Genomic DNA, 19,999 nt, shown 5'->3' with positions numbered 1-19,999 from the left:
AGGATCTCATGATTAAGCAAATATTCCAATTTACTTTTATCCAGCAAAGTGTTCTTGTGTTTAGATATTCTATTTTATGTTCTGTATGGATAATTCACTATTCATTTGCCACCTTAATTTGCTCTCCTTATATCCATTCTATTTTCTTTTAGAAACAACAACAACAACAACCTCTAGATATGGATTAAACACCATTTAACTCTGGGGTTTTTTTTTCTATTTCAATATGACAGTTTCTGATTTTTATATGTAACTATTCTTTTCAGAAAACAATTTTCCCTTGCTAAGTGTAATTTGGGTAGCCATTTAGAGATGACATCAAAATTCACCTTTTCTTACCCTCTCATTTCTTTATTCTCACATCCTTTTCAAATAGTCACACTGCCACAAAAAAAAAAAGCACAATGTATGTCTGTAGTAACATGACTTTTCTTAGAAAAAGAGAAATCAGTTAGCAAAGGTTCCAATATCAGCAAGGCAACAAAATTAACAATATCATTTAAGGAAATCCCACATCACGGAGTGCTGTACTCAGTTTTGCAAACTTGATTTATATCATGTCTTACACTGATAGCAAAAGTAAAGAACTGGATGATATAAAAGTTCTCCATTGCCAAAAAAGAATACCCGTGTTTGACTCCTGCCATGCACAGACAGCCAGAGAACATGCGAAAGCTATGCCGCCATGAGTGGGCTACGTGTAGTGCCATCACACACAGGTGGCACCATCAGGATTGGGGGATCACCCTTGTACACAGACAGGTTCTCAGTCTTATTAAACTTCCACTTGAGATTGAAATCCACTCACTGTTGTAGCCACTGCTGCTGCTAGCCTCTGCCGGCGCCGTGTAGTGCTGAACTGGCCCTTCGCAGGTGGCCCTTCCTGACAGTGAATGGGAGAACAGAAAGGGGAAGAAAACACAGGAGGGGGAGGGACAGGGTGGGAGGTGGGGGGATGAAAGATAATCAGACAAGGGAGAGGGAGAGTTTCTTTTTACTGCAGTTGACGTTTCTTAAATTTTAGCATTGAAAATAGCTTAAAGGGGCATTCATGAGAAATGTGAACAATATTCATCATCGCAGATCGCTCAACCACCTTAAGTCTATTTGCTGAATATAACCCCCACCCCAGAAAGAGATGGAAAGTTATGAATAGCTGAACAGCTTGCAATTTTAAGGTAAGAGAAATAGGCGTACTATTTTGTTCATGTGATGTCATGTTATATAAAGGCATTCAATAAATGGAGCAAAGGAAAAATAAGTTCAGGAAAAACTGATTAAATGATGTGTGAAGGCTGAAACGAACAGGTTGTAATGAGAGTCTCCTGTCAGCCAGGCAGTATTTTAATAATTTCTCACTAGGGGAAAAAAATAAGGGAATGGTACTAGGGTTCTTCAACTCTCTACTTAATTCCCTACTCACTCACTGGGACTCCACTTTAAGAATTGTGCTGAGATTTATACACTGAAGAATTTTCCAAGAAGGAGGACAGTACCCATAGAATAGGAAACAAAACACAAAAATTTCAAGTTCCTCAGTGTGTGGAGACAATGTCTACAAAAATTAACTATGAAAAACTGAAAACATAGGTTTCATTTAGTGATGGGCACCTATGCATAAACCAGAAAAATCTCAGAACTTTCTTTTATTTTTCTCCTCATTGTTCATTTTTTTTGGTGGATGAGATTAAAAGATAATGATATTTCCTTCTAGCCAATCAACTTTGCCTCCATCTGACAAACCCTAACTCTTCAAGGTTCTGAGCAATAATTTCATTTCCAATTAAACGAGAGGTACTTTCTTAGAATCAACTAACAGTCCAGATTGAAAAGACAGCAGAACTGCTTTAGTCTTTTTGGAATGACAGAAAGACATTTTAAATGAATTCTTATATTTCCAATTCTCTTTAAAATTGCCAAATTTTATTCTTATTTCTCTTGCATCTTCACAAATCTTCTGCATACATATGTGTGTTTGTCATACATATACACAAACATAATCTGTTTTCCACGAAAATTTTCTACATAATCCTTTTTATTTAATGTAGAAAAAATGACTTATTTTTACCCTTTAGTAAAATTTGAGCATCTGTGAGATCTAGGCTAGGACAGCTACACAGGAATGACTTCAAATCATTTAATCTGCTACTACATACCTACTCTTCCTCATCCCCCTCCCCCCAATATCCAGGGATCTATTATTTATTTCATGCCATTAGCAACATAGGAAATCTAACAGCTCTTTCTTCTATAGCAAACCTTTAAAATCATTATCTTCCTGCCTTCCTCTGCCTCATTTAAAACACAGTCAAGGCCAGGCGTGATGGTTCACACCTGTAATCTCAGCACTTTGGAAGGCTGAGGTGAGAAGATTGCCTGAGCCCATGGATTTGAGACTAGCCTGGGAAACTTGGTGAGACCTCATCTCTACAATAAATCAAAAAAATTTTTAAAAAGTAAAATAAAATAAAGTTAAAAAAAACAGAATAAAGTAAAACAAATCAAAACACAGCCAAGTTCTCACTACATAATGATACCAAGATTTTTATTAGAACCAGAAAGTTTCAAGTTTGGAAGACAACAAGCTTCTTTTCTAAATCCCACAGAATCTTCTAGGACAAGTGTTGACTTCATGAGTTACACGATGGATTCCTGGGGCCAACTATACAATGGCTTCTAGTAGAAATATGACCATATAGGTTCAGAATTTAATACTCACATTCAAATCAAACCTAAGCAAAATAAGCACTTTAAACATCCATCATAAAATGTTCTTCATTCTTACTTTCCTGAGGTCAACGTTTAAAATGATCTATTTTATAGTTGTTTCAAAATGACAACTACTACAGATGTTGAATATAAAGTTCAGTGATACAGCGTCAGTAACAACAACAACAACAACCACCACCACCACCACCACGACCACAAGAACCATCACCACCGAATAGTCTGGGTTTCTTCACAAATGGGTATTGTACCAAAAGTTTCAAACAGTAGAGGGAATGGATGAACTCTCACAAAAAAATAATTCACAATTTGAGAGCTGGTCAGGTTGGATACAACAACGGTCATCAGGGAAAGTTGGAAAGTGGTTCAAGTAGTGAGATGATTGTGAACTCAAAACAAATAGTTGACATCATAAGATAGGATTCCCAAGGACAAAAAACATTTAAAACAGGAGAGAAAAAACCAAGTATTAGGGTGGAAGAAAAAGTGGCATGTTGTTTAATCCATTAAAGTAAAATAAATGCCAAGTCCTTTGTTAGGCAAAATTCTGGTAATGATTTTCATGCTGATGATAGTCATATTGGATGAACGTATGGCTCTTCAGCCAAGTGTGCATGTTGAAGAATGTCTGAGTAACTTTCCAGCAATAGAAAATGAGCATCCTAGGGGCTCCTGGAAGACCTGTTGATTTGGGCGAGCAGAAAAACTCCAGGGATGGTACTAAATTCTGTGGCATTCCTCTACAATACCTCGTGTTTTAGAACAAGTGGAGGTGAAGTTTCTCCTGGAATGATTGATAGCTTACTGCTACCGCTAAGTCTATTTGTTCCTACTTGGTGTTGGAACTAAATTTCCCAATTTTGAAAAGGTAAAGTTGTCTCTGAGTATAGAAGTGAGATGGTTTCAATTTCCCTCAAAAATAACAAAGCCAGAATTAAAAGGGTAATTTTGTCCCATTTTGGCAAAACAAAGACAAAGCAAAACATCATAAATAAAAACCTTAAAATGAACAAACCACCCAAAGATGTTGCAGGGGTATTATTAATGAAAAATATTTTCCAGCTTTTTGAGCACTTCCTTTTAATGACACCAAAAAAAATCTTCATAACTTTTCTACTCATTTAAAAGCACAGCCTGGCACTAGGAGATGTAGTCCCAACTGCATTCTGTGTCCTGCAGAAAAACTGAGTGATATGGGTCTGTGGTAGGGCTCCGAGTGGCAGTCGGGTCGCAAGGCACTGTGGTATAATTCCCTGAGAACCAACCTGTTCTTAACAGATTGAGCAAAAGTTATGAACAAAAATCTATAAAAACAGGGTTGAAATAATATCTATTCACAAGTGTACAGTTTTTTATGATGCTGGCTTCCTTCAATTATTTTATCTATAGGAATGATTCTTTGCCATATAAAAATGGTTTTTTCTTCATAGTTTTGATTCATAGATATCATGCTTAAAACAACAACAACAAAAGAAACCAGACAAACATAATCTCAAAACAAATAAAACTGCCAAAAGCAATTTTATGTAATTTTCTTGGGAAATCACTTGGTACATCTGTCCCTACAGTATCAATTTTATGAATAGAAGAGAAAACACACATAAAGGTATTAAACAAAGGAACACCAAAAATTGTGTTCACAAAATGTGGACATTTTAAATAAAAAAAAGAACCTTTAGTGCTTATGAAAATTTATTTTCAAATATATCAGATTAGCAAGCAAAGCAACAGTTTGTTATTTACACATTCAGAATCATAATACAAACAACATATTAATAAAGTCAGAATTAGAGAAGAATTATTTTGTTAATAATTCAGAAGACATTGAAGAATTTTGAAAAGCATTTCTACCTTTGTGTCAGAATATAAATTGGTTGACAGTGTAATAAAAAAGCCAAATCATAAAGTCTATTTTTGACTGTATAGGGCAAGGTCATTTATAATATACAAATAGGATGAGAATAGTAGAGATTCTAGTTTAAAAGGTTTAGGAATTTATCATATTTTGTATCATTGCAATGCAATAACATAAGAGGGTGTCATTTCAGAATGACTCATTTCAAAAGACTAATTTATTTCAAATAAATTTCAAGTAAATTTTCATAAGTTATTGGGACTTTGAAGTGATGGTCGATGACCAAATAGTCTCTATTCTTGTAGAATCATAACATTTTATAGTTGAAAAGGAATTCAGAGATCACTAAATTAACTCTATCACTTTAACCAGGAGAAAAATGGAAGTTCATAAAATTTAACAGAAATGCTAAAAATTATACTGTCAGAAAATCACAGTGATTAGATTAGAACCCAGGTTTGTAGACTTCTAATCTCTTGCACCCCCTGTTCTTTTTCTTGATGGATAAAACTTTGGACAAAGCTAACATAAAAAAGGCTCTTTTAAGATTTACTATATATAAATAAATGCTCATTATAACTCATTAGATTTTCAGTCTAGTTTTTAAGGTAACTTTTTGCTAAAATGTATTTTAATGGCTTCAAGGTCATAACTGAGAATGAAAATGCCACTTTGCAGCCATATTGTATAATTTTAAGCTTTCTTTTAGGTTCTTTTTACTTATGCCAGAGTAAAAAACAAAAACAAAAACAGATTTCCTGCTATTTTAGATAATGGAACTGAGTTTGAAAAGCACTGGGTTTGAAGCAGTTAAGCGACTCTCTCAATCTAACTCCCAGGGACTGATTGAAGTAGAAAGACTAGTACTTTAAAAGTATGTAAAAATATGAATGAAGGAAAAGTAAGATCTGTACCTGCAGTTGTATTTTTGTATCTTTGCTGACACTTTTTGTTCTCCATCGTCTTGTGACCCGCTTGTCTTTCTTTGAAATATCTACACAGTTAGCCTACATTACACAAATAGTTAAAAGCAACAAAGTAATTATTACATTCACACAGAGGATATGGGTATAGACAGAGAAAGCACAGCAAGTTAGTAAAGGAACATTGTTAGATTTTGTAAGCAAATCAGCCAGGATAGAAAGGCATATAGATGCAGAATGGGCAGTAAAAGCAGAGACAATAACTTTAAAAATGTATTTTTCTGATACACAAAATAAAAACAGAATTAGGGAGCTTCAGCACTGTTTTCTATATTAAAAAATAAAATTGTTTTCTAATAAAAAATAATAATTCTGAGATCATCTAAATTATATCTTCAAAGTTATCATTTCTAATGGAAAAATAACATAAAAGAGTGATTCAGATACTGTATATATTTCTTCTAGTTAGTTTGTATTTAAGTGTAAAACATTTAAAAATAGTCATCTTAATTAACACAGATTGGCCTTAAGATTCAAAACTATTAAGAATAACTCTAAGATATAAACTAGTCTGGGCCAGGCATGATTGCTCACACCTGTAATCCAGCACTTTGGGAGGCCGAGGCAGGAGGACTGCTTAAGCCTAAGAGTTTGAGACCAGCTTGGGCAACAAAGAGAGACCTCATCTCTACAAAAAAATAAAAAAATAAATTAGCTGGGCATGGTGGCACATGTTTGTAGTCCCAGCTACGTGGGAGGCTGAGGCAGAAGGATCCCCTGAGTCCAGAAGGTCAAGGCTGCAGTAAGCCAAGATTGTGCCACTGCACGTCAGCCTGCGCAAACAAGAGTAAGATCCTGATTCAAAAAACAAACAAAACAAACAAAAACCAAACTAGTCTGTATCAAAGTTATTTCCCTTTAAATATCACCTTATATATTTATGGAACAATTCAGTAGCTTATAAATTAATATCCTAAGTCCTTTTATCAGCAGCAATAATAAGTTTACCTGCATGTCAGTAAAGTTAGGTGCTGACTGAGTTCTCTGAAGTATTTCCAAATTTTGCAGGAGTTTGCTAAGTTCCACAAGGTTTGACTGGCAGTGTGCAAGGTCTAATAAAAATCAGAAATAAAAATGTTAGAATTGGACAGGGAGTAATAGGAATGGTAAAAAAAAGGGTCAATCCAAGTTATGGTCAAAATGCTTGGGCATATCCATTTTTATATGATGATGATACTGGCAAGTGACACCAAACAGACCCTTCTCTGGTTTAGAACCATAAAACTGTTGATTATTAGATTATTTCAAAGCCCATTCTTAAAAATTAACAGCTATTACTGCAACCCATCAAGGAGTGTGTGATCCCTTTCCTGCTCTGATGGACTCTCACGTGAGAAGCACACTCAGGGGAACTTCAGTAGTCCCGTGGTTTTATTCTTAGGCACCTGTCTACCCGCTCCTCTAAAATGTTCTACAAAGTGGTTGCCTGGAATTTGGGTAGAGTTAGTCAAGTTCAGAAAAATAGGATGGAATACAAAATCAGTTAAACATTTATAATTTAGCTCATTCACAATGATAAAATAGCTGGACTCGGTGGCTCAGCCTGTAATCCTGTGCTTTGGGAGGCTGAGATGAGTGGATTGTCTAAGCCCGCAGGTTCGAGACCCGCCTGGGCAACTTGGCAAGATCTCATCTCTACAGTAATTAAAAAAAAAAAAATGAGCTGGGCATGGTAGCGCGCGCCTGTAGTTCCAGCTATGTGGAAGGCTGAGGTGGAAGGATGGCCGGAGCCCAGCGGGTCGAGGCTGCGGTGGCCGAGAGCAGTCACTGCACTCCAGTCTGGGCAAAAGAGTGAGACTCCAACTCAAAAAAACACAAAATGTTAAAATGAATCTATGAGAGATGTTATACTGACTAAATCAAAGATTTTCACAGTGTGTTCCCTGTTTCAGCAGTAGCAGTATCACCTGGGCATCAAGCTCATTCTGTTTGAATTAACGCTTAGAATGAAGAAACAATTTTTTGTTTTATTTTAATTTTTTTGGTGTATCTGGAACAAGAGAGAATTTTTAAAGATATGCATAATAATATATTTCTCTTAAAAAAATACTGACCTTTAGTATGTGAAATTGAATACAAATAAGAATATTGAGTTATTGGTATAACTTACTCAAATACTAAATATTGAGATGATCTCTTTCAGGTATGTGATTAATTTTGTCAAGTGTACTGCTTCTGTCTATAACAGGAAACCTCTATAGATCACTGTTAAATTTTTAAGTAGTTTTTCTTATTTTTGTGATCAGCTGCTGAAAATTTCATTTTGAACTTTCTGTCTTGGAAATATTATAGTCATATTTCTTAATATTGTGATTCGATATAATTGGTGCTATGTAGGTAGCATAGAACTTTGTAATTGAGACTTAAAACCATTAAAATAACATCGATGCTTTTACTAACTAATGGAAACAGAAGAACTTTGTGAATGAATTCAGTTCAAGGCAAAGGACTCAAAACTAAGTGTAAGGAGACAACACTCTACTTTACATTTTTTCATTTGCCGTTTCCTCCCCTGTCAAGAGGTGGAAGCAATTTGAGGAGACATCAATTTACTTTACATTTTTTCAGTTACTGTTTCCTCCCTGTCAAATGGTGGGAGTCATTTTAGCGTTCCCGCCTACTTACTGAGATGGCAGATGAGAAAGTTTTACGAAAACCAGAAGTGGTCTTTAAGGAGCATTGACTATACTTTGTCCAGGGACTCTGCTAGAACCTAAACTTGGACCAAGTCACTCCATTCTTTGTCATTTCTACCCTTTACAATAAGGAAAAGATGAAACCCTTGACAGGATTTCACTGCTTGCCTAAGTATCTGGATGTATATAAGGATTACAAAAATTTTCCAAAAACAATAAAAGTGCTCTTCAAAAAAGAAATACATTAAGAAAAAATTTCGAAAAAGGAATTTCAATTAAGATTAAATCTAATTTTAGAATCTGAGAAAAAAATATGCCGAGAGGATTACCTAGATTTCTAAATAATAGTAAAAGATTAAAAACTTAAATATCTAAGTTTACTTATTTTTCATGTCCTGCCTTGTTCCAAAAATAAACATACCATCCAACTGTGAAAGAGTTAAATAAATTAAGATATATACAAAATAACTTATTTATTATTTCATTTAAGTACCATTTATTGGGAGGATAGTGTGTACCCCACATAGTTCTAAGCAGAGGAAATATAAGAATCAAGTAAGATTCATGAAATTTACATTCTGGTAAAATGAAACAAAATAAACAAACAAACAAAAGTACCCAACAGATAATCTGCATATTGAAACACTATGTACCCATCTTTAATTATGGCATACATTGGCACATAAAGATAGTATATAGTATACTTATTTAATATTTTATCTCTATGGGATAGAATGCGCTCTGAGAACCACCAATTCCCTTATATACTTCATAAGATCTGAACTTAGAAAAGTCCAGATCAATGAATAGTCAACTGCTTTAAGTATTAGAACCATAAATCCAAATCCAAGCTGTTATGGGTCTGATAAGATGTTACATCTCTCAAAATGTAACCAGTGAAATATACAACCAGTGAAATAATTCATAAATGTTATTACTTTTGAAACACAATCAATTTCAACATTAGGAACTCTCTATGACAAATATCCAGTATACACAAAAAAGTGCTGTAGGAGTTTTGCAAAGACTCGAGAGTTACTATGGCCTGAGGTCATCAGAGTGGATATAAAAGAGAGAATGACATTTTTTCTGGGCCTGGAAGATTGATAGGAAGGATTCAGCAAAATAGGATGGTGGAGAAGGGTGGAGAAGGCATACTGCATGACGGGAAGAACAATCTGTGTGAAGTCAGGGAAGTGGAAATATGCACAAATGTTCATGAAATGTTAAACAGGTTTGGTTGGGTCTACAGAAAGACAGGGTGAAAAAGTATGCAGGGCCAGAAAGCTGAAGGTTAGGGTTGCTAAATGCTGGGCTAAGCCCCAGAGCCAAAGGAGAACCACTAAAGGGATTTCTGCATAAAAGCTATTTTAAGAGCTAGCAGTCTTGAGAGAGTATTAGGTACTAGGCAAAGAATTGACTTTGGGGTTAGTCAAATGTGGTAAAGGCCTGACCTCTCTTTCAGAACAGCTTGGTAATGATGGGCAAATTCCTTAACCTCATGCATTCACTTTCCTCATATTCCAAGTGGGGATAGTAGCAATCCCTACATCTTGCAGGTGAGTACAACAGAATAATGCTTGTTAAGTGCTGACGTAGGGCCTGCAAACAAGTTCAAGAACACTAATTTCCTATGAACCTCTGAGAGGGATGAAGCAGCAGAGCAAGAGGCTGAGGGTAAGAGAAGCCTGACTAGGAGGCTTTGTGACTATCCAGAGACCAGACAAATTGCAATTGATTCAGAAAAACAGGAATGGAGTTCAAGGGAAAGGGAAGATGGAGGAAGAGAGATGGGGGGGGTGTTTAAATAAATAATAGACAGAACTTGGAATTGGCTGGATGAACAGGGAAAGAGGGTCACAGACCACCCTGGTGGGATAGTTATGACAGCAGCACTGACAGAAACAGGGAAGTCCAGGAGCTGGGCCCGCTTCTAGGAAGACAGGATGGTAGTATGAAAATGTCCAGACACATTCTCTGGAACTAAAATGCCTGAGTCTGAATCTCAGCTCCATTGTTACTAGCTGTGTGAACTTGGTCAAATGAGCAAACTTCTCTGTACCTAAGTTTCCTCAGCCATAAAATGGAGTTGAGGAAGAAATGAGTGAACGCACATAAAACATCTAAAGTGTAAAGGAAGTGTCCAATACCAATGCTGCTGCCACTACCCCTACTGCAATCGCCATTACCACCATGGCTACCATCATTACCACTATCATCACCACCACTTTCACTATCATCATCACTATTACAGCTCCCATGACGATCACTACCACCCCCTATACCACCAGCCCAATGCGATCATTACCACCATCCCCTCCACCACCACCATCACCATCACCAGCTCTACTATCATCATCACCATCACCTCCACCTCCACCATCATTACTACCACCACCAACACCACCAACACCACCTCTACCACCACCATCATCATCACTACTCCTACCAACTCCACCTCCACCACCACCATCACCATTACCACCACTACCACCATCATTACCATTACCACTACTACCACCACCCACACCTCTACTAATACCATCATCGATCACTACCACCTGCTTCAATATTGCTGGTGGGAATGCAAACTCGTTCAACCTCTACGGAAAACAATGTGGCAATTTCTAAAAGAACTAGAAATTGACCTTCTGTATGACCCAGGAATCCCCCTACTGGGAATACACCCGGAGGAACTCAAATCATTCTACAAAAAGATACCTGCACATGCATGTTTACTGCAGCACTATTCACAATAGCAAAAACAAGGAACTAGCCATGCTGCTGCCCCTTGAAACTGAACTAGATTTTTTAAATGTAGTACATATACATGATGGAATATCATGCAGCCATTAAGAAGGGCAAACATACAGACTTCGCAGCAACTTGGATGGATTTAGAGTCTATCATACTCAGTGATCTATCACAGAAACAAAGAACAGAGTACCACATGTTGTCACTCATAAGCAGACCCTGAACACTTACCATAATACTATAAGAAAGGGATTGGCAGTAGCAGGATACTGCCAGGGTGGGAGTGGGGACACAACATCCATAAGGGTACCTGATCTCAAACCAGGCAAAGTGGGGACCAAAGGGAGGTCCAAACTTTAACTGTACGATGACCACTTGTATACCTAATCCTGAATTGTGCCCCATATCTTTAAAATACAAAATTAACAAAATTCAAAAAAATTATTAAATAATTAACATAAACTTTTGGATAATAAATTTTTAAAGAACAACAACAAAAAAGTCACTACCACCACCACCATAAACACTAACGCTCCCACCAGCTCACCTCCATCATTACCAGTGCCACCTTCATCATGACCACCACAACTCCTACCATCATCAAAATGGATTTCAGTTGAAATTATGAGCATACCAGGTGTCTCTAAAGCATACAACATAGTTATTAGAATCAAGTTGGCCTGGTTTAGTCCTCCAGCTGTGCCAAATACTTGCTGTGTAATAAGGACAAGTTACTTGATCTCTCTGAGCTTCCGTTTCCCATCTGTGAAATTATGTGGCACATAATCGCTGTTTGGTACTATTGTGCAGATTTGCATAAAAGCAGAAATATATGCTTGGCTTGGTGTTTGGCTCATAATAAGCACTCAATAAATTATAGTATTATTATTGAAGCAGAAAGGGGAAGATTGAATCTTGATCATCTCTACAACCAAGGTTGGCCAGAGGAGAATCCCAAAGAGGCAGAGGAGGAGCAGCTGGAGAAAAAGGAAAACTTCACGGGACATAAGTGCAGAGGCTGATTAAAGGATGTTCAGGGCAGGTCAGAGCATGAGGCCTGAGAACAAAGCAGAAATCAGATGGTCTCCTGCTACCAAGAATGCTTTCCCCAAAGAACAAAAAGGGAAAAAGTCAAGTTATGGGAGAGAAGGTGGAGTCTGTGGGTGAGGAGCAGGAATTAGTGAAGCTGGGATTGTGTCCTCAAGGGAGGAGACGATTATTGTGTTAAATCTTGAAGGAAAACAGAAAGGTGGTATGGAGGACACAGGTAGAGGAGCCAGGATGGGGAGGAGGAGGATCCCCCCCAACCCTGGATTGAGGGTACAAGGGATGGGCTACAGAGGCATTTTAAACTGACAGGGAGATGACTGCATCCCTCCCAAAGCCAATGTCTAATCATTTTGGTCAGATAAATGGCTATTGTCTCAGTGGATGGACTCCATCTTTTCGGCAGTGAAGATGGCCAGGTTAAATGCCACCAGTGTGTGTAAGGCTGCAGGAATGAGAGGAGCTGCTGCAGTGTCTCGAATCACTGCCAAAGCGGCACGTTTAGGAAGTGAGGCGTGGCTTCCTTCCCCAACCTGAAGTTAGTATCTTTAAATTAAAGTCTGAGTGTTTTCTGAATACATGCAAGTGAAAGCCTTTTAATAGAATTTCAGCTAGACATAACTTAGGAACATAAAATCTCTCAAATCATATTTTCACATAATGATCAAATTTGGGATGTGATATCTGAGAGAGCTAATTAAATTGTTGCAAATTTTGAGTTCACACCCTGGTAGGATTAAAATTTTTTTGTTTTGTTTGGTTGGGGATGAACACAGACTGCCAAATTTTTATTTTTCTAAGTGAGAACATCAAAAGTTATTTAGCATCCACTTCTATGATAAATTCATAAAAGAAAATAATTTAGAAAATTAGGCCCAGTGTCTTCTCAAGATCATTTAAAAAATTACATCAGCTGAGCCTTATTAAATACTCTCTACTTTGCTCTCGTTTCTTTTCTCAGTTCTGAAGGCCAAACGAAAACGGTCTCACAGAATGGAAATGGATTAAGTGGACAGTGGATCCATTTGGACCATCATATTCTGGCTGATAACAAAGGAGGAGATAAAAAGAGATTAAGAGGCTCAGAGATGGCAGAGGGAGGGAATCACTTACTGGTTCAGAGTATTTAATCACTAATCTAGAAAGGAACACCACTACCAGCTAACTGGATATAAGATGTAGCACATTAGAATTCTGCTATTTATTGCTGGGTTGTCAGGAAGCATACGCCTGTTGTGTGGGCAGCACAGAGCAGCAAAGAAGGCAGCTACAGAAGTGACCTAGCAACGAAGGCAAAGTGGAGAGACTGGGTACACGGATAGAGGGCTCTCCTTGGGGGTCATGCCTTCATGTGACTGGCCCCAGGGTTCAGAAGAACTGGTGAAGAGACAAGGGGAGAAGGTCGAAGCAGTTGTAAGTCAGGGTCAGGGCAGGATAACTGGCAGGTAAGATGTCTGAGTCATGGTGCAGAGGAGAATCTGGCATATCACAAAAAGAGCAGAGAAAGGTTGCCGTGATCAAATGGGCCAGGGTAAAAGATGCAGCACCCACAATTCACCTCTTGAGTGCTTTGGTTTGGTTTTGGCTTATTCTCATAGCCCACACTGGGCAAGAACTAACCTTCTGCACACCTGTCCATCTCCTCCGAGTCTTGTAACCAGGCAGCCACTTTACTCTGGCCAGTCGTGCAGGTGGCAGGGAGGCTATTGCTGCAGGGCAAAGGGGACTGCCATGGAAAGTTGTTTGGCTGCATCTACAATGAACAAAAACAGAAATAGTATACGGTTACAAAGCAGAAACAGTACATTGATGGCTTTTAAAAAATACATGTATCCTCAAAGTGATATGAAAAAAGAAAGGTAGAAAGGGCACACTCAAAATGTGGAAGAAACCTCTCGGCTAAATGTGGTATGTGCTCAGTGAAGGCAAAATTCATAAATAATAACAACACTCTCATGAAGTTGCTATCACTATCATTCGACGAAAGAGACATTTAAGTACACTGTATCTCGTATACGCAAGGACCTGCCAACTCAAATTCCCAATCATTTTTAATTACTCAGTAAGTTGTATTTGACACAGTGTCCTTACTGCAGTATTCTTAATTTAAGGCCTTCCTTTCCAAAAGGTCTCATACTCTCAGAATTAGCTCAAAGTCTGCTCAACCACATGTGATCCTTAAATACCACCAGCAAGCAACCTTGCAATACTTTGAGTGTATGTTGAAAATTATGATACATAAAAAGGCAGTCTAGGCAAGTTATTATCTACAGTTTTCTATTAAAGTCACTATCTATAGACTTTATATTAAAGGGATTTTTATATAAAATAAATAGTAGATACTAAGGTGAGTGCAAGAAGCACTCAGTAAAAAAAGCAGAAACTTATTTCCCAAGAAATTGAAATAACTTTAAAACTTCATATTTGACTTTAATATTCAATTACAACTGATAGTGCCTCCTCTCAATCATTACAAAGTACATGATACACATACTTAGCAAATCTAGACTTATTTATTACCCACTCTGGGCCACAAACCAATTAACATCCAGGAGTCTCATAACTTGATACTTAGTTATTTATTAAATAACATATTATTGGAAATAATATATTTCAAAATTGAAACTCTGGGTCAATATAGGCAGAAGCTGGAAGTACTAAAGAATTAAAATTTTTGAAGATCTGTTTGGAACATTTTAAAAATCCATTTGGAATGCATTTCTCATCTAATTTAGACTAAATCTGGGATTCAGTTTACCCTGCAGTGAGAAGTCAGGAGGCCCAGAGAAACCTGGGCACTATCTTGGACATCTGTAAGTTCCCAAATTCCTAACCCTTGAAGCATTGGCTTGTTCCCTTTTATGTCAGAACCAGTTGGTTATTGGGGCTAACCCAACACTCTATTCCTAGAAGAAAGATAATTAAACAGTCCTTGGCAAGGCTTGAAACCAGAATGGGATAATTCAGGGTTTGAGAGCCTTGTCTAATATAATTAATGAGATTTAACAAAACTTGCATAAGTAATTTCTACTGAAATAATAAAAACCTTATATAGTAATTTTAAATCTGATTTGGTAAGTCTTGCAGTTACTCATGAGGTTTTTCAGTGCTTTCCAAAGATGCAGCACCCACAATTCTATCTATGTATGACATATATTTCTGTGTAAGCAAACAGAGAAAAGCAGCATTTCCACTGGAACATTGTTGAACCCAACTTACTGCAGCAGCCAGCTTCCTCACAGCTGTCTTTGTCCTCAGATTCAGGGGCCAAGTGTGACGCAGGAGCGCCGTTGGGCAGTGTAAAGTGGCTGTGTTTTAGAAAACTTAATTGCTGAATCAAAGGCAGAAACAGCTGTTTTCCTGTGTGTTATCTTAACAGACAAAAACACCTTTAGCTTTTCATCAACATAGATGTGAACTCATTTCAGTTCAAGGAACAACTTCAGCCTCCTTTAATCTGGCACTTGGTATAATGGAAAGGGCACTGATTTTGGAAACAGAAATGTGGGTTCAGATCCTGGCTCAGCTGTTTAATGACTATACCACTTCCAGACAAATTCTTTACTGTCTCTGAACTTTGGCAATATGAAAGATTAAAGATGAATGAGTATCAAATGATTAACACAGTGGCTGGTCACTCAATTAGGATACTACTTACATTACCGTCACATTCTCCAGCTCATTTGCATTGACTTCATGGGGAAATTTAATAGCCTCTCTCTGGGTCATGTATATGTTACAGTTCAAGGTAAGAAAGCAAGTTTCATTTCAAGACTTTGGGGGTCTTCTAACTACCACCCAGGAAGGCACCTGATTTCTGGATGCTGATTAAGCAAATGTTTGCTTCCTAATGTTCTAATAAAGTCAAATAAAATTAGGTTATAGTCCATACACAGAAAGGAAAAATAAATACTAATTTTCTTGGTGATCCACATTTCCATCTAATCTATACTTGTGATTAACACTGATGCCAACTGTCACCATAGTCTTCTGAATGGTAGCTTACAAAGCAAACCTTCTCTTTCTGGTGCTCTCAAATGAGACATGGTTATGCATTTGCATACTTTTCTAAGCGATTTCCAGGCTGATTTTTATAGACCAAAGTCCTACCTTTCCATCCACAACGGAAACATTTGCAGCTGGGGAGGATTCAGCTGTGGAGGTTGAAGGAAATATGTGAAAACTAGCATCTCTTGGTGACCTCACAATTTCATTCTGACGATACAACCGATGATGGCGCAGTTTGGAGACCCATGCATCAAACCAGTCCTGGGATTTCACCTAAAACAATGAGCAAGAGGAGAAGGTAACTGTGAAACCAATCTCCTGTTTGCCACTGGTGGAGGAAAATGATTTCTCCTGATAATGGCAGAGAAACTGTTGTAAAGTGATTTCACCTTCAAATGGTAGATGTGCTCTTCTGTGTCGAGGTCTATTCTTCGAGCTTTCTTTTTAATTGACATGACTGAGAGTCCAACATCTATGCTCCCATGGACCTTCCCTTTTTGAATCTGAAATCAAGAGACTAGTAAATTGGCTGAAAGGAAATAGGATTTAATGTTTCTGTACTGGATTTAAGTGAATTCAGGGTAATATTTGACTAATCTATGGGAAGTGAATTACCACACCTCTTTAAGAGCAAAAATAGTTAAGGTTCTGAGGTTAAGATTCTTAAGCTGAGGATAGCTGCCGTGATTTCATATCAATTTCTATAAGTAAGACTATCTTATTCTTGTTTTTGGCATAAAATATGATGCCAATTCTCTAGATCAATGGTCCCCAACTTTTTTGGCATCAGAGACTGACTTTGTAGAAGACAATTTTTCCATGGAGAGGAGCAGGGGGGATAATCAGGCATTAGATTCTCATAAGGAGCGTGCAACCCAGATCCCCTGCATGCACAGTTCACAATAGGGTTCATGCTCCTCTTTAAATTTAATGTCATTGCTGATCTGACAGAAGGTAGAGCTCTGCTCAACAGTGCTCACCTCCTGCTGTATGGCCTGATTCTAAACAGACTACACAGCCCAGTACTGGTCTGTGGCCCAGGGGTTGGAGATCCCTGCTCTAGATTGCACAGCTTATGTTCCCCCAAAAGAATATCATTAGTGGTTGTTAAAATAATTGTGGCCAATCTTTGACTTGTAACCTAGAACATCCCCAAGTTATCAGCTGGCAAACAGCTGCTGCAGAGATCAGGCAGTGGACAGCTTTCCTTCTAGATGCTCTTCTGATAAAGTGCATAGCTGATTCAATGGCAGTGATGGGGACAAAATTGAAACCTGAGCCCTCTGTTATTTTCCCTATACCACAATAATGAGGAGGGAGGAATTTTCCAGTTTTGCATGCAAACACCTACTTTATATATTAAAGAAAAATAATTTGGAATAATTTTAGCAAGTTGGGATCCCCAAGATAAAAGAATGTATGAAATAGAAATGAAGTTCACAAGACAATTTTAAAAAGGACATGACAGGAACAAAGACTGCTCTAAATCTCAAAAAAGCACACAGAAAGCAGAGGTGACAGAAAGAAGCAGAAAAAAGCATGGTGTGTTTTTTCTCCAGGAGAGAAATGGTGATTTTACTAGTATATCACTTTAGGTTTAAGCCTCTGTTTTTAATAACATGCATCAAAATAGTTAAATTAAATCTGCATGCACTAGGTTTGAGATTTTATGCTATTTTGAGTATACACACACCTTCTATGGAACATAGAGGTTTGGTAGCTTGTGAAATCTTATAGGCACAGGCATGCACAAAGCTGGTAGTTAATGGCACAAGACTTGTACAGTTACAGTGTTTACTCACTTCAAGCAGAATCCTAAATCAATCTTTGAAACATGTCCTGTGTGCTACTTACATCAAGTGGTGCCTTAGAATACTTTAACATTCCATTATCCAGGACAAAAAAACGCTGTAAGAACCAAACATCCCTGGTTACTGTCTGTATTTTCAATTATATAAAACATTCACAAGTGTTGGTCTAACATTGTTTAGAATTTAGCAATCAGAGCCAGGCTCAGTGGCTCAGCCTGTAATCCCGCGCTTTGGGAGGCTAAGGTGAGTGGATTGCCTGAGCCCGTGGGTTCGAGACCTGCCTGGGCAACTTGGCAAGACCTCATCTCTACAATAAATCAAAAAATTAGCTGGGCATGGTAGGGCATGCCTGCAGTTCCAGCTACATGGAAGGCTGAGGTGGAAGGATAGCCGGAGCCCAGCAGGTCGAGGCTGTAGTGGCTGGGAGTGGCCATTGAACTCCAGTCTGGGCAACAGAGTGAGACTCCAACTCAAAAAAAAAAAAGAATTTAGCAATCAGTATGTTTGATCATTTTAAAGTATCCTGATTCAGAGCATCTGGCTATGGTCAGTCATATTAAATAATAAGGAGCTTAGAGCTGTAGTTCCATGCTGTTAACTTACCAGGATTCGTTTATACATAATCTGATGGAGATAGAGTTTTTAAAAATTATATTCTTTCTTAACAGGGAGGGCCTCTCAGGACCTGTAGCTAAGACCTTCTACATGAACCATGTTGGGGTGGGTGTTTTTGAAAGAAATGACAATAACTTGGCTTAGGTCACAGTGGTTCTGGAGGAATGCTACACAATTCTACAGGAAAGTTCTCATTGAGGAGAGAAAGTCCTGAATTTCCCCTAGATACAATGGATAATTCCTGAAAATGCTCATATGAAGCTAGTGGACTGGATAATGAATTATCTGGAAAGTTTAAGTAGCTTCAATAATATGCTTGCATTTTTACTTAGCAAAATGCTTGCTTTCTAGTATTAGAAAAGGCATTACAATTTTTTCCCAAACTACATCAAGTGTTACAAAAAGAGAGGTTTTTGGCAATTTTGTCTCCTCTCAGATGCTCCTGGTCCAGTCTGAATGGATTTGGCCATTTTTGTTCTATACTCATGGACTTTCCTCTATTGATTTCCCTACCGTGGGCAATTCACAGGAGAACAAGGAGCAACCAGGACCCAGCGAAACAATGGGTCCAGTGCCCTGTAGCTTTACAGATATAGAAAGTCTTTCTGTTGCTAGAAAATTCCTTGCTGATTCAGACCTCTTAGCTTCTGAAGTGCAGGCAGTCAAGATTTGGGACACTCTGAATAGAACTCACAGGAGGTCACTGTAACCTCTTCCTTACTGGTTTTGGGGGACAACAGGTAAGCACTAAAATAAAGAATCTCCACAGTTGAAAAATACTTGATTCATCAATTGCCCCTGATTTGGGCAATCAAACGGGCTTACACTTGAATAAATAAATGTTGGTATTAGAGGTCAGGAAAAAAGACAGTATAAGGGAGACCCTCCTATTATTTATGTAGCAAAATGTTTGAAGACTTGGTCTAGAAAGTTACTGTCAAACCACAGCTGAAACATAGATGGAGAGTGCCAAATTCAAGTTAACAATTCATACAAAATTTGTTTCTTTGGCCTCTTTTTCCTACTTTTCCATTTCTATCTATCAAAAAATTTCAGCAGAGCTAACCTGTAGCATGTCATAGGGAGAGAAGAGCAAGGCCAACAATTGGAGGAAATGCTGATTGACAAGGTCAGAATAAAAGGGGAAGAAGATCTTCGAGAGGAGTATGGCCAGTTGGCCAGAATCTAAGGATCAACAACAGTGGGGACAGATCCTTGGTACTGGGATAATAAGATGGCTTCAGAGGAGACAGTTTCTGACAAGAAAGAGGGCACATTAGCCAGAAGCCTGTTTTTGTGCTACCTTCAGAGACAAGGGAGTGGGGCAACATCTCCCATGTGTTCATTTTTAAGTCTTTTCCTTAAAATCCATAAAATATGTTTGCTCAAGGAAACCCATTACCTCGCTGCTTTGAGCCCATGGGGCAGCCACCACCAGCCACTTGGTCCAATACAACCCATCTGCACTGAGATAAAATCCACCAGCAGAGGTGGAAAGCAGATGAATTTGTTCTTCTACTGAGTTAAGATAAGATAAACTAAAAATGGAAGACAATTTTCTCC

At 38.0% G+C, this 19,999-nt stretch overlaps 1 protein-coding gene across 5 annotated transcripts in view; it reads right to left on the bottom strand.

Moving 5' to 3' along the window:
• The window catches only part of OSBPL6 (oxysterol binding protein like 6), a 112,070-nt gene that overhangs the window by 43,289 nt on the left and 48,782 nt on the right, over positions 1-19,999 (bottom strand). For 2 of the 5 annotated variants that reach the window (XM_008055334.1, XM_021711031.1), the window contains 7 exons: positions 17,865-17,918; positions 16,400-16,513; positions 16,113-16,283; positions 13,623-13,755; positions 6,514-6,617; positions 5,497-5,589; positions 809-883 (listed from right to left, as the gene is read on the bottom strand). In XM_008055334.1, the coding sequence (XP_008053525.1) occupies positions 809-883; positions 5,497-5,589; positions 6,514-6,617; positions 13,623-13,755; positions 16,113-16,283; positions 16,400-16,513; positions 17,865-17,918 (744 nt within the window). The remainder of the gene's footprint in view (positions 1-808; positions 884-5,496; positions 5,590-6,513; positions 6,618-13,622; positions 13,756-16,112; positions 16,284-16,399; positions 16,514-17,864; positions 17,919-19,999) is intronic. The other 3 variants (XM_008055335.1, XM_021711033.1, XM_021711032.1) reach the window with 2 other exon arrangements.

The sequence above is a fragment of the Carlito syrichta genome, unplaced genomic scaffold, assembly GCF_000164805.1.
Source record: "Carlito syrichta isolate Samal-C Ts95f unplaced genomic scaffold, Tarsius_syrichta-2.0.1 Scaffold301826, whole genome shotgun sequence".
Taxonomy (NCBI): domain Eukaryota; kingdom Metazoa; phylum Chordata; class Mammalia; order Primates; family Tarsiidae; genus Carlito; species Carlito syrichta.
This window is presented reverse-complemented; position numbering and strand designations above follow the sequence as displayed.